This window comes from Natator depressus, chromosome 20 (genome assembly GCF_965152275.1).
Source record: "Natator depressus isolate rNatDep1 chromosome 20, rNatDep2.hap1, whole genome shotgun sequence".
Lineage (NCBI taxonomy): Eukaryota > Metazoa > Chordata > Testudines > Cheloniidae > Natator > Natator depressus.
In genome coordinates, this window is record NC_134253.1 from 8,049,301 (window position 1) to 8,061,728 (window position 12,428).

The 12,428-nt window shown below is 60.1% G+C and overlaps 1 protein-coding gene across 5 annotated transcripts; it reads left to right on the top strand.

The window, feature by feature from the left end:
- Positions 1–1,038: 1,038 nt before the first annotated feature.
- LOC141975002 (uncharacterized) lies at positions 1,039–6,622 on the top strand. Of its 5 annotated transcripts, none has more exons than XM_074935123.1 (3): positions 1,039–1,200; positions 4,205–4,306; positions 4,750–6,622. In XM_074935123.1, exons 1-3 carry the CDS (start codon positions 1,056–1,058, stop codon positions 6,147–6,149), a joined length of 1,647 nt encoding a protein of 548 aa, XP_074791224.1. In that variant the 5' UTR covers positions 1,039–1,055; the 3' UTR covers positions 6,150–6,622. The 5 variants fall into 5 exon arrangements, with proteins under 5 accessions (XP_074791224.1, XP_074791226.1, XP_074791227.1 ...); XM_074935125.1 differs by having other exon boundaries at positions 1,172–1,264; positions 4,105–4,306; XM_074935126.1 differs by having other exon boundaries at positions 1,187–1,200; positions 4,105–4,306.
- Positions 6,623–12,428: the final 5,806 nt, after the last annotated feature.

A 12,428-nucleotide genomic window follows, 5' to 3' on the forward strand; every position in this document is an offset into this window, starting at 1 on the left:
AGGATGTGGTGTGGTGAGGGAGCAATTGGACCTCAGACAGAGCAGTGCTGGTAGAAAGAAGGAGCTCTGGGCTGATTGCTGCTGACGAAGGTGTGGGGATACTGGGAAGTGGCCCTGGGAATTAGAGCGGTGGTGTAGATAAAGAGGCATGATGGACAACTGCTATCTGCAGGGGTAGCGAGTGGACCAGGGTCTGCCTCACCTGCCATTAGCCACTGAGGGAAGTGGCCTGGATTTTGAGGTACCCCAGAAGGGGAACTTGAATTCTTTAGTGACCCAGTAGGAGAGATGGGGCCTGAAACACCCTCTGAGGACATGGCCTTAGGGGGAAGCCCTGGAGTAAGGCCTGCTGTCAGAGCTGAAACCACTACTAGACTATTTTCAGAGTAACAGCCATGTTAGTCTGTATTCGCAAAAAGAAAAGGAGGACTTGTGGCACCTTAGAGACTAACCAATTTATTTGAGCATGAGCTTTTGTGAGCTACAGCTCACTTTGTCGGAGTGAGCTGTAGCTCACGAAAGCTTATGCTCAAATAAATTGGTTCATCTCTAAGGTGCCACAAGTCCTCCTTTTCTGTTTTCACTACTAGACTATGGGACTGATTAGGGATAAGGACCTAAGCCCAAGAAGGGCTTTAGGGAGAGGCACTCAACCACGAGGGGCTGGTGAGAGATGAGCGCACTCCTCTACAGCAAGTGAAAAAATTATTGCTGGATTTGAAACCCACGGACTATTGCTTGTTGTTGATTTGTATGTGGGTATTGGGTGTGAAGGGACAAAGTAAACCCAAAATAAAAATGGGGTAAGGCATCTGTCAGGCCAGAAACCCCTCTGTGGGCTCTGGGAGGGGCGCAGCCGCCTCTCTCCATAGCACAAGAAGGGTCAGGTGTGTGTGTGTGTGTGGGGGGGCAGCGTGTCACATCCCGGCCGGCTGCTCCGTGGGCCAGTGTGGCATTCACGGGCAGTTGGTGAGTCACAGGCCGGCCCGGGACGCTGGTGGCCTTGCGGGACACGGGCTCTTGCCCTGAGCTAGTTGTAACGAGCGGTGATTTCCATGGGAGCTGGGCCTGGACGTCGGGGGGGTTTGTCAGGAGCGGGGCAGCCCCGCGGTGGCAGGCAGGGAGCCCTTCCCCGGCATTGCTTCGTGCGGCCGCTCGGCGTCCCCGCGCTGCACGGAGCCCCGGCGGGCCAGGCCCCTGGTAAACAGCCGAGGCCAGGCTGGAGTCGAGCGGGGTGGAGGGCGCGGGCTGCGGCCGGAGCTCGGTAAAGCCGGGTCCTTCGGCGGCGGGGCGGGCATTGGAAGTGCTTGCGCTGGGGCGGGAGGGGGCGGAAGCGGGGCGGGGCTGCTCCCGGGCAGCTCCGGGCACGCTGCGGGCAGCCCGGTCCGCTCCCCCGCCCGCAGCTGGCTCAGCGCGTGGGGCGGGCAGCAGCCCTGCGCCAGCCAGGCCGCTCCGCGGTGGGGTGCACAGCTGCAGCCCGCGGATCTGCCCCGCCGCCCAGCCGGCTCCGGGACAGCTGGTAGGGTGTGCGGTGGGGGAGGGGTGACCCCTGTCTGTGCAGGGCTGGGGCGGGGGCGGGGGTTGGCTGCTCTTTGTGCAGGACTCTGTGTGTGTGGGTGTGATCTGTGTCTGTGCAGGGGTGTGTATGGGGGTGGGGGTTGGCTGCTCTTTGTGCAGGACTCTGTGTGTGTGTGTGTGTGTGTGTGGGGGGGGGGTGATCTGTGTCTGTGCAGGAGTGTGTATGGGGGGGTTGGCTGCTCTCTGTGCAGGGCTCTGTGTGTGCAGGGGGTGTGTGTGTGATTGATGTCTGTGCAGGGTGTGTGTGTGTGTGTGGGGGGGTGATCTGTGTCTGTGCAGGAGTGTGTATGGGGGGTTGGCTGCTCTCTGTGCAGGGCTCTGTGTGTGCAGGGGGTGTGTGTGTGATTGATGTCTGTGCAGGGTGTGTGTGTGTGTGGGGGGTGATCTGTGTCTGTGCAGGAGTGTGTATGGGGGGGTTGGCTGCTCTCTGTGCAGGGCTCTGTGTGTGCAGGGTGTGTGTGTGTGATTGATGTCTGTGCAGGGTGTGTGTGTGTGTGTTGGGGGGGGTGATCTGTGTCTGTGCAGGACTGTGTATGGGGGGGTTGGCTGCTCTCTGTGCAGGGCTCTGTGTGTGTAGGGGGGGTGTGTGTGATTGATGTCTGTGCAGGGTGTGTGTGTGTGGGGGGGTGACCGATGTCTGTGTGGGGGCGGGGGTTGGCTGCTCTCTGTGCAGAGCTCTGTGTGTACGTGTGAGGGGTGTGTGTGACTGCTGTCTGTGCAGGGGTATGGGGGTGGTGTGACCAGTGTCTGTGCGTTTGGGGGGTGGGGAGGATCAGTTCTGGGTTAGGGTTAGAGTTCTGTCTGGTTCTGTTCAATATCTTCAGTGACTTAGATGATGGCGCAGAGAGTGCACTAATAATGTTTGTGGACGATACCAAGCAGAGAGGGGTTGCAAGTGCTTTGGAAAGTAGGATTAACATTCAAAATGATCTGGAGAAATGGTCTAAAGTAAATACGATGAAATTCAATACGAACAAATGCAAAGTACTCCCCTTAGGAAGGAACAATCAGTTGCGCACATACAAACTGGGAAATGACTGCCTAGGAAAGAATACTGCGGAAAGGGATTTGGGGGTCAGAGTGGATCACAAGCTAAATATGAATCAACAATGTAACACTGTTGCAAAAAAAAGCGAACATCGTTCCGGGATGTATTCGCAGGAGTGTTGTAAGCAAGACTCAAGAAGTAATTCTTACGCTCTACTCCACATTGATATGCCCTCAGCTGAGTATTGTGTCCAGTTCTGAGCACCACGTTTCGGGAAAGATGTGGACAAATTGGAGAAAAGCAACAAAAATGATTAAAGGTCTAAAAACCATGATCTATGAGGGAAGATTGAAAAAACTGGGTTCGTTTAGTCTGGAGAAGAAAAGACTGAGGGGGGACATGCTCCCCATTTTCGAGTACATAAAAGGCTGTTACCAGGAGGAGGGAGGTAAATTGTTTTCCTTAAGACTGAGGATAAAGCAGCAATGGGCTTAAATCGCAGCAAGGGCGGTTTAGGTTGGACATTAGGAAAACCTTCCTACCTGTCAGGGTAATTAAGCACTGGAATAAATTGCCTAGGGAGGCTGTGGAATCTCCATCACTGGAGATTTTTAGGAGCAGGTTAGACAAACCCCTGTCAGGGATAATGCTCACTCCTGCCATGAGTGCAGGGGACTGGACTAGATGACCTCCCGAGGTCCCTTCCAGTTCTATGATTGGGGGAATCGGGAGAGGTGCTGCTTTGCAATGGCAGCACCAGTTGGTGATTGCTCTTTGGCCCATGGTAGTACTCGGAGCCATTTGGAGATCAGGCCTTATGGTGCCGGGCCCTGCACAAGCCCAGAACGAAGATGCTCCTTGTGCCAAGGAGCGGGGGTGCTGTCCCAGCGGCAGGGGTCCCTGGGTGTGCTGTGGAGCGAGGGGGGTTTCCTCATTAGTGTGAGGCGCTTCCTCCCTAGGTCGAATCCAGTGGTGTGATGCTGTCAGATGTCTCCAACAGGAGCGCGCTCAGGGCTTTGTGGCTCAGAAGACCACAGAGCTGTTCCCTGTAGAGCTCTGATGGCCAGGCTGTGTGCTCTGAGGCTGGTTTGGGGCTCTTTCGGGAGGTCCGTGGTCTGTTTCCCCTGCAGGGCCTGAGTACGCGGTCTGCTCTGGAAAGTGCAGGAGTCTCTGACACCCTCTTGTGACCGAGGGGATTGCTGGCTCTCTGCCCCATGCAGTGGGGTCCCCGGTGGGGCTGTTGGCTCACGGGATGTGGGTGCTTCCCTGGCTTACTCCTTTGCACGGAGTTGGTGTTCACCACACAGGGTGGCATTAGCCAGGCCAACTGTTTCCCACCAGTTCCGTTCAGAGGCTCAGTCCTGGTGCTGCATGGAGCCAGTTTGGTTCAAGTCTGAAGCTGGCAGGGGGCTTTTATACCCCTGTATTAGTGAACGGCTGTGGGACCTCGCTGGAACCATGGCTCGGGGAGTCCGTGGGGTCGTCTCCCCTCCACTCTGATTGTTTGTGTCTGAATTGACCCTCCTGTGTTTCCACAGGTGTTTCCTGGCTGTCCTGTCCATGCCAGCCTAGAGTGGCAGATGAACGCCGAGCTGGGCGGGTATTTAGCTGGATCCCACCTGCTCTGTTCTCTCCCAGCAGGGCCCCAATCCCAATACTGGATGGAGCGAGGGGAAGAGCTGCAAGTCCCAGATCTCAGCAAAGGCGAGGACGATGAGAGCTGGCCCAGCTCCCAAACAGGTGAGGGATAAATAAGCTCAGCTGAGAGGGGTGGGGGCAGATGGGACCCCCCCAAAGCCACCCCTGCAAGCCCTCCTGGCCCAGCTCCTCTCAGAGGTTGTCACCACCCTCTCCCTGATCGGTGTGCACCACTGCACCCATCCCACCACCTGCGCCAGGGCCCCCAGAACCAGATGAGAGCCATGTCTTGGCTGTCACTGAAAATGCAAATAATATTTCCAGCCTACGCAGAGGCAAAGAAAGGCTTGTGAACCTGAGCTGGGTGGTGCTGACGCCTGCCTGAGTCTGCAGCAGCCTGAAAAAGCTGCAAGAGGTGTGACCACCCCCTTCAATCCCAGCTCGGAAACCGGCTCCAGGGAGGGGCAGGGCCACGTGGGTGGTGCCTGTCCTAGCTGGCCTCCTGTGGGGACGGCTCATGCCTGATTGCCCATTTGTTCCTGCAGGTGAGAGGCTGGCGAGTGTGGCTGGGGCAGAGGATGCTGCACCGGGAAGGGGCAGCACCAGCACTGATGTGGAGCTGGTGGGGGGAGCGTGGCACAAAGACCCTGCTGCGGGGGCAGAGGAAGCTGTGCGAGGAGGCAGTGCCAGGGAGGAGGAGGCTGTGCCGGGAGGTAGCGCTGATGCAGAGCCGGCGCGGCACAGAGACCCCACAGTCAGGTGGCCCTTTAAATGCAGCGAGTGTGGGAAGAGCTTCCGGCAGAGCGCCACGCTGACAAGGCACCAGCTCCTCCATGCGAGTGAGAGGCCCTACGTCTGCACCACCTGCAGCAAAGGCTTTTGCGACCGCACGGCGCTGGCCACGCACCAACGGGCGCACACAGGCGAGCGCCCCTTCCCCTGCCTGGTGTGCGGCAAGGCCTTCGCGGGCAGCTCGGCACTGCTGGTGCATCAGCGCGTGCACACCGGCGAGCGTCCCTACCGCTGCGGGGAGTGCGGGCAGAGCTTCCGGCAGAGCGCCCACCTGACGCAGCACCAGCAGGGCGCCCACGCCAGCCAGCGCCCTCACACCTGTGGTCACTGCGGCAAGAGCTTCGGGCTGCGCTCCACGCTGGCACGGCACTTGCAGACACACAGCGTCGAACGCCCCCACGCCTGCCCTGACTGCCCTCGCCGCTTCCGCCAGCGAGCCCACCTGCTCCGGCACCGGCTAGCGCACACGGGTGAACGCCCCTTCCCCTGCCCGGTCTGCGGCAAGGCCTTTGCCCTGAGTGCCACGTTGCTGCGGCACCAGCTGGTGCACACGGGCGAGCGCCCCTACCGCTGCGGGGAGTGCGGGCGCAGCTACACCCAGAGCTCCTACCTGCGCCAGCACCAGCGCAGTGCCCACGCCGGCCAGCGCCCCCACGCCTGCCCGGACTGCGGCCGCGCCTTTGCTGACCGTGCCAACCTCCTGCGGCACCAGCGGGGCCACGCAGGCGCCCGACCCCACGCCTGTGCTGAGTGCGGGCGGCGCTTTGCCCAGCTGGCACACCTCCGGGAGCACGGGCGCACGCACAGCGGGGAGCAGCCATTCCGCTGCAGCCAGTGCGGCCAAGCCTTTGGGCACCGTTCAGCCCTGGCTGCGCACCAGCGCGCGCACAGCGGAGAGCGCCCCTACCCCTGTGCCCAGTGCGGGTGCCACTTTGCCCAGCTGGCCAGCCTGGTGGAGCACCGCCGGCGGCACACGGGCGAGAAACCTCACGCCTGCCCCCGCTGCGGGCGCCGCTTCCGCCACCGCTCGGCCCTGCTTCGCCACCAGCGCTCCCACGCCGGAGCCTGCCCCTTCCGCTGCGGGCAGTGCGGGCGTGGCTACACCCGCAGCTCCAACCTCCTGCTGCACCAGCGGGTGCACGCTGCTGAGTGACATCCCAGCCCCCAGGACGTCCCTGGCAGCCGGTGACTCCCACCCCCCTCATGCTGGGATGGGCCTGGCCTGGCCCTGACCAGAGTCCACACTTGTGCATGGCCACTCCCCCGCCCTCTGTCCAGGTATGGGGGTGGCTGGGCCAGGCCTGCGTTGCCTGTCCAGGTACTGAGTGAGTGAAGCTGCTGCCACCAGTCATGGTTTCTCCAGCCCCAGGTAGCAAACATGGGGGCAGAGCTTCCTGTAGGGTGGGGCCCTGCTCAGGGGTGGGGCTCAGGGAATGGGGGCTGTGCCCAGGCAGTGCCTGACCCCATTTTTCTCCCCTTTTGCTGGCTGGTGCTGCCCGGGCTGCTGCTCCAACACCCTGGGCCCTGCGGTGTGGCCCAGCCAAGCCAAAGCCCGCCCTGCAGCTGCCCAGATGTGTGCGGGGCTGGGGAACAGAAGCAGGGGGATGCCAGCACTCAATGCAGGCTTGTGGGAAACGGGAGGGGCTGGGTGGAGGGATGGGGGGGCTGGCAGCGGGAGCAGCTTCTAATGAATTTTCTAAAATGTTTTGTTACAAAGTGAAAATAAACCTGTGAAATTCCCAGGGGCCCTGTGTCATGTCTGCAGTGGGCAGGCACTGGGCCCCATGGCCTGACTGCACCAAGCGCTCCCGAGGGGAATGCCAGCTGGGCACAGGCACCCGGTGTTGCTAGGGCTTCATTGGTGCTGCGACATCCTGGCTCCATTTTGGAGAAATGTCTCTCTGGGGGCTTTTGTTGCCACCACATTGTGTGAGAACATGGGCAGTGCCACCTCCCTGGTCCGCGCCAGTCACTCTGAGAGGAGCTAGCTGCCTCCCTCGTCTCAGCAGGGCATGATCCTTTGCAATGTCAGTGACTGTTTCGCTTCCCAGCTCTTAGCACCGCAGCGGGAGGGTTCTGTTCAGCTTGCAGCCCCAAAGCGTGCCCTCTCTTCCATCCCAGTTTCTCCGGCTGCCAGGTGGGACGGGGCTCGGTTGGCTCTGCTCACAATCCTGCTGCGCTGCGAGACCAGCCTCCATGAGGACACCGTCGTCAGCTGCCTGTGGAAATCACCAGCACGCTGTGGCCCTGCGCAGGCTCTGCGTTTCCTCTGCCTGGAAGTGTCTAAAGCTGCTGCAGAACGGCCTGCAGCAGGCCTGGGTCCTCGGGGCCTTGCTTATGGGCCCAGAGCCCCAGATCAGCTTTACGCCTCATCTGCCACCTGTGGGGTGGGACATGGCTGCAGCAGCATGGCCAGGCAGCCACTGCCTGGTGTCAGCAAGACGGGCTGACAATGGGGAGATGGCTTCAGGCCAGGGGGTCTGTGCCCAGGTCTGGTGGAGAGGGGCAGCGACTGGGTCTTGGCTTTCCGAGGAGCCTCAGCTCCTCATAGTTCCAGCTCCCTAGACCTGAACACTCCCTGCTAGGCAGCAGGCTGAGGGGCACCAGCTCTGCTGCATGCTTCTGTGGGCCTGGTCACTGGCAGCAGGCACCCTGGCCGTTAACCCCTGGAGCATCGATTCCCGGTGATGGGGCCCGCATGCTGCATGGGTGCCTTGGCCCTGGATTTAGTGTGAGCATCACGGGTGCCCAGCTGAGGGGTGTCTCTGTGCTAGGGGGCTGGTGCCTGGGGGAGGGGGCTCTTGGGGGTTGCAGTAAGGGGGGGACCCTGCAGTTTGGGTCTCTGGGCAGGCCTAAGCTTTTCCATATAGTGGAGGCTTCCTAGAGCAAAGCCGGGGGACAGCTCCTGGACTCCCACTGGGCCCTGCTGGGAGCCAGACTGGGCCGCACCTCCTGGGCCAGAGGGAGGCCCTTAGGGCAGGTGGGAGGCCACCCGTGCAGTGATCCAAGGGCAGTAACTGGGGAGTAGCTGACAGGAGAGCCGGGCCAAGCAGCCGACGGGGGTGTGGGGCCTGCTCAGCCATGGCCAACTGCCCACCAGGTGGCTGCAATTTCTCCTTGCTGCTGCTAGACCAAGGTTAATTGCAGAAGCTGGGGCTACACAGGTCCTGGTCCTTGGGTTGGGAAGTGACAGTGACCGCTTGGCCAGCAGATCTCATCGAAGAGCCTGTGCCGATATGCACCCCCTAAGCTGCAGCTGGTCCCAGGCCAGGGTGTCCTGAAGCTTGAGCTGGCACCAGGGCCAAAGCCACCTACAGGAGCAGCCTCCAGGGCTTTGCTGGGAATTCAGGCCTGGGGCTCCCCAGTTGGGAGCAGTTGCAGTGCTGGGGAGGGGGGCAGATTCACCTTCCCAGCTGCTGGATGCAGGGCCCACGGGAGCTGCAGCCAGGTGGGCACAGCGGCAGGGAAAGAGTCCCACACAGCATGGATCTGCTGGGAGCTGATCCTGCACCACATGGGGGGGAGGGCAAAGGGCAGGAGCAGGCACAGAGCCTGCCGATCACAGGAGCTCGGCCCCAGTGCAGCACAGAGGATGGAGTTGGAGCCTCCTCTGACCTACCAGGGACCTGCCCCTCCAGTGAGTTGGGGGGCCAGGCCCCAGTTTCCTACATGCTGGAGCCCATGAGGGGAAGGGAACCATGCATGGCTCAGCGGGCCCACAGCTTGGCAGGGGCTGCACCCACCTGTGGTGGGACAGGACTCACGGTGTGAGGGAAAACAAGCCAACCCCTGCCCCAGCAGCAGGGGCACCACAGGCTTCCCAGAGCAGGGGCAGCAGCTCCTGAGCACCTGGCTTTCTTCTGAAGGAGCCAGCCTGGGCTGAGTGGGGGCCCGTGGAGCCAGGGGCCCACTCCTGTTATTCCCAAGCCCTCCCCTGGAGGAGGCTGAGCCGGCGGCCGCCCCAGGGGTCCCGGTGGCTGATCAGAGTTGGCCGAGAGTGACTGTCAGCCCCGGCCAGTGGAAGCTTTTATTCTGGCAGGATGGGCAGACCCCGCCTCAGCTGGGCAGCCACGAGCAGGTTTCTTTTAAATAAAAAATAACAGAATCCCAGTGCCCAGGCCTCTCCGTGCCAGCCCCTGAGCCCCCTGCAGCTCCCACCCTCAGCAATAACTTAACACAAATAAGTAGCATCTAGGGTTATATTGCTCCCACCCTGGCCGCAGCTGGGATGTGGGGGCTCCATGACAGTGATGGGGTGCCTGGAGGGAGGTGCAAACAGCATCCCAGCAGCTCAGCCAGGAATGTGGGGGTGCCCAGGAGCTGGGGGGGGCATGCCTGCTGAGCCCAGGATTTGCTTCCCTGGGGAAAGGGGCTGCCCCAGGAATAGCAGCCTGACTTGGCAGAGTTACACACAGCCAGGGAGCAAGGCTCTGGCCTAAATCACCCACCACCCCCTGGCCATGGGTCCCCTGGCTTCCCCTACAGGCCAGGCAAGCTGGGGCTATAGCAGGTCCTGCTGATCCCTGATACTGGGTGCAGGGCCTAGCCCTGCCCCCCAGGAAGCCCAGGCCCTCTCTAGGGGTGGCAGGAGGGGCTGGGAAGGAGAAGCAGCTGTAGGAGAGATGCTGAGGGGCATGTCCCACAGCAGCAATGCAGAGGAGGGCAAGAGGGAAATGACACTGCCCCTATACCCAGTGCATGTAGGGGAGGAGGGAGAGGCAGTGTTTTCACCAAAGCACTCAGCCTGGGTGGGGGGACATAGGACTCCCAGGTTCTGGACTCAGTGTGGTGTTCAGGACCCCAGGTGGCAATCCAGGGGAAGAGAAGCTGGCAGAAGCTGGGGTTGGATCTAGAAGGGCTTGGGGGCATCTGCCTCACCCCATCTTGCAACCCCCCCCACCTGAGTGGGTCATGCAGCAGCATGCAGCCAGGAGCTGAGCCCTGGCACCCAGCAAGGAGCGTGCAGGCATAGGGCCATGGGGGAAGGGTGCATGGCCCTGGCTGCCAGCTGCACCCCATGGCCCTCCATGAGGCAGGCAGAGGGCAGGTGACGGGAGCAGCAAGGAAGGACCATGGGCCCTCGTGTGTGTGGCGGGGAGGGGGCTGGGGTAGGCCTGCCCCAGCATCCTGCCCTCATCCCCACCCCCTACCAGCAGAGGCTGCTGGACTGGGCCCTGCTGTCCCTGGAGCGATGCAGGGCCTTGGACCGAGCAGCATAGTGTTATACCAATAAAATAAAAGCCAGCAGGATCCTATTAAAGGGGAAAAGGCAAAATGCCACATTTATTGTGAATACAGAAAGAATCATAGTAAGCAGTTAGTTATAGCTATAACATTCCATTCAATTTCATATTTATTCACACATTCATTCATACACACACACACACACACACACACAGAGGTTCTGCAAGGTTGTTATCATAGTTACCAGCCTTAGAGTTGCTCATGCCAAGCCACTGGCCAGGTGGCCTGGACATGAGGAGCGAGCAGGGCCTTGTCAGATGCACATCTGACGCTCCTGGAAGGTGGTTTGCAGAAGCAGACCCCAAAGTTCTCACTTTCTAGAGTCCATTTTTACAGGAATTTCTTCTTAGGCCAGTCTGTGGGAATTGCTTCATCATAGAATCATAGAATATCAGGGTTGGAAGGGACCCCAGAAGGTCATCTAGTCCAACCCCCTGCTCGAAGCAGGACCAATTCCCAGTTAAATCATCTTGTTCATGCTGAACCAAAGAACAAGATAACATCTGGCAGCACAGAGCCGTCAGGAATGTGCCATCTGCTGATTGATTCAGCAACAGCGGCCCGGCAGGGAGTGGCACTGCCGGCTCCCAGTGCTCCTGCCTGTTGCCATTAGGGCAGCTCCCCGCCCCATGCCCCAACCCACAACCACAGCTGGGGAGCAGGGCAGAACCCCAGCCACAAGCAGGAGGTGGGGAGCAAAGCCAGGTTTGCAGCAACCACTTTTCTCCCCTCACCCGCATTTGTGTGGGAGGCATAGCAGGCCCTCGCTCCACCCAGGAGTTGGAATGGGGGCAGGGCAGGGGTGGGGCCTCATGGAAGGGGTGGAGCATCCAAGGGAAAGACGTACCCCTGGTTGAGAACCACTGTTTTAGACAGCCTCCCATCTTGAATTTAAAATGGCGAGTGATGGAGAATCCACTTGCACCGCTGATCAGTTGTTCCAATGGTTAATCACTCTGTCTGTCTCCTCTCTGACTTTGTCTAGCTTTAAGAAGAGCCCTGCAAAACCGCGGATATCCGCTTTATATCTGGGGATGTGGCTATCCGGGGACCATTTTCCGGCTTGCGGCTCAGATGCAGATGCAGATGTTGTTTCCGCGCAGGGCTCTGCAGAACATGCTAAGCCAAAGGGAGGGGCTGTCATCAGCCCTCAGGCTCCAGCTCAGCTCTCTCAATCATATAGGCCTAGCCTGCTGAGCATCCTGGGAGTTGTAATCCCCAGCTTGCTTGGACAGAGGAGATAAACTGCAGCTCCCAGAAGGGAGTGAGCCAAGCGCCATTTGCAAGAGGTGTGGTTGTACTTTAAATTAGCAAGTGGCAACTGCGGTGCTGTGAGGAGAGCAGCCTGTCTGTCCCGGCCGGGTCTGCGTGCGCTGGACCCGCCGCGGTTGCATAGGGCTGTCCGAGCCACTGGGAGGGTGGCGCTGCACATGAGGGCTCAGGATTGTAGTCTCCCTCCCTGGAGTGGGGCAGGATGTAGGGTTGCCAACCCTCCAGGATTGGCCCGGAGTCTCCAGGAATTAAAGATTAATCTTTAATTAAAGGTTATGTCATGTGATGAAATCTCCAGGAATACATCCAACCAAAATTGGCAACCCTAGGCAGGAGGGGCAGCAGGGACAGAGCCATCGGCGGGGCAGTTGGTGTCACGGAGTCCCTGGGCGATGCTCTGGAACTGCTCCCCATGAAGCCAGGCAGGACTCTGGGGCAGTCGCCTTCCGATGAGAAGCCTGTCTTCAGGACACACAGCTTCCACCTTCCTGGGTCTGACCTCGGAGCATTCAGCATCCTCTGCCCCTCCGTGCGCTTCCCACAGCGAGTCCGCTCAGGCAGGGCTCCTGGGGAAGCCAGAGGGTCCTGCACCCCAACTCCGCAGTCAGACGTGACTCTCAGCCAGCCAGTAAAACAGAAGATTTATTAGACGACAGGAACATGGTCTAACACAGAGCTTGTAGGTGCAGAGAACCGGACCCCTCAGCTGGGTCCATTTTGGGGGGCAGTGAGCCAGACAACCACGTCTGCCCTTCACTCCATGTCTCCAGCCAGCCCCAAACTGAAACTCCCTCCAGCCCCTCCTCCTCTGGGCTTTGTCCCTTTCCCGGGCCAGGAGGTCACCTGATTTTTTTGTTCTCCAACCCTTTAGCTCTCACCTTGCAGGAGGGAAGGGCCCAGGCCATCAGTGGCCAGG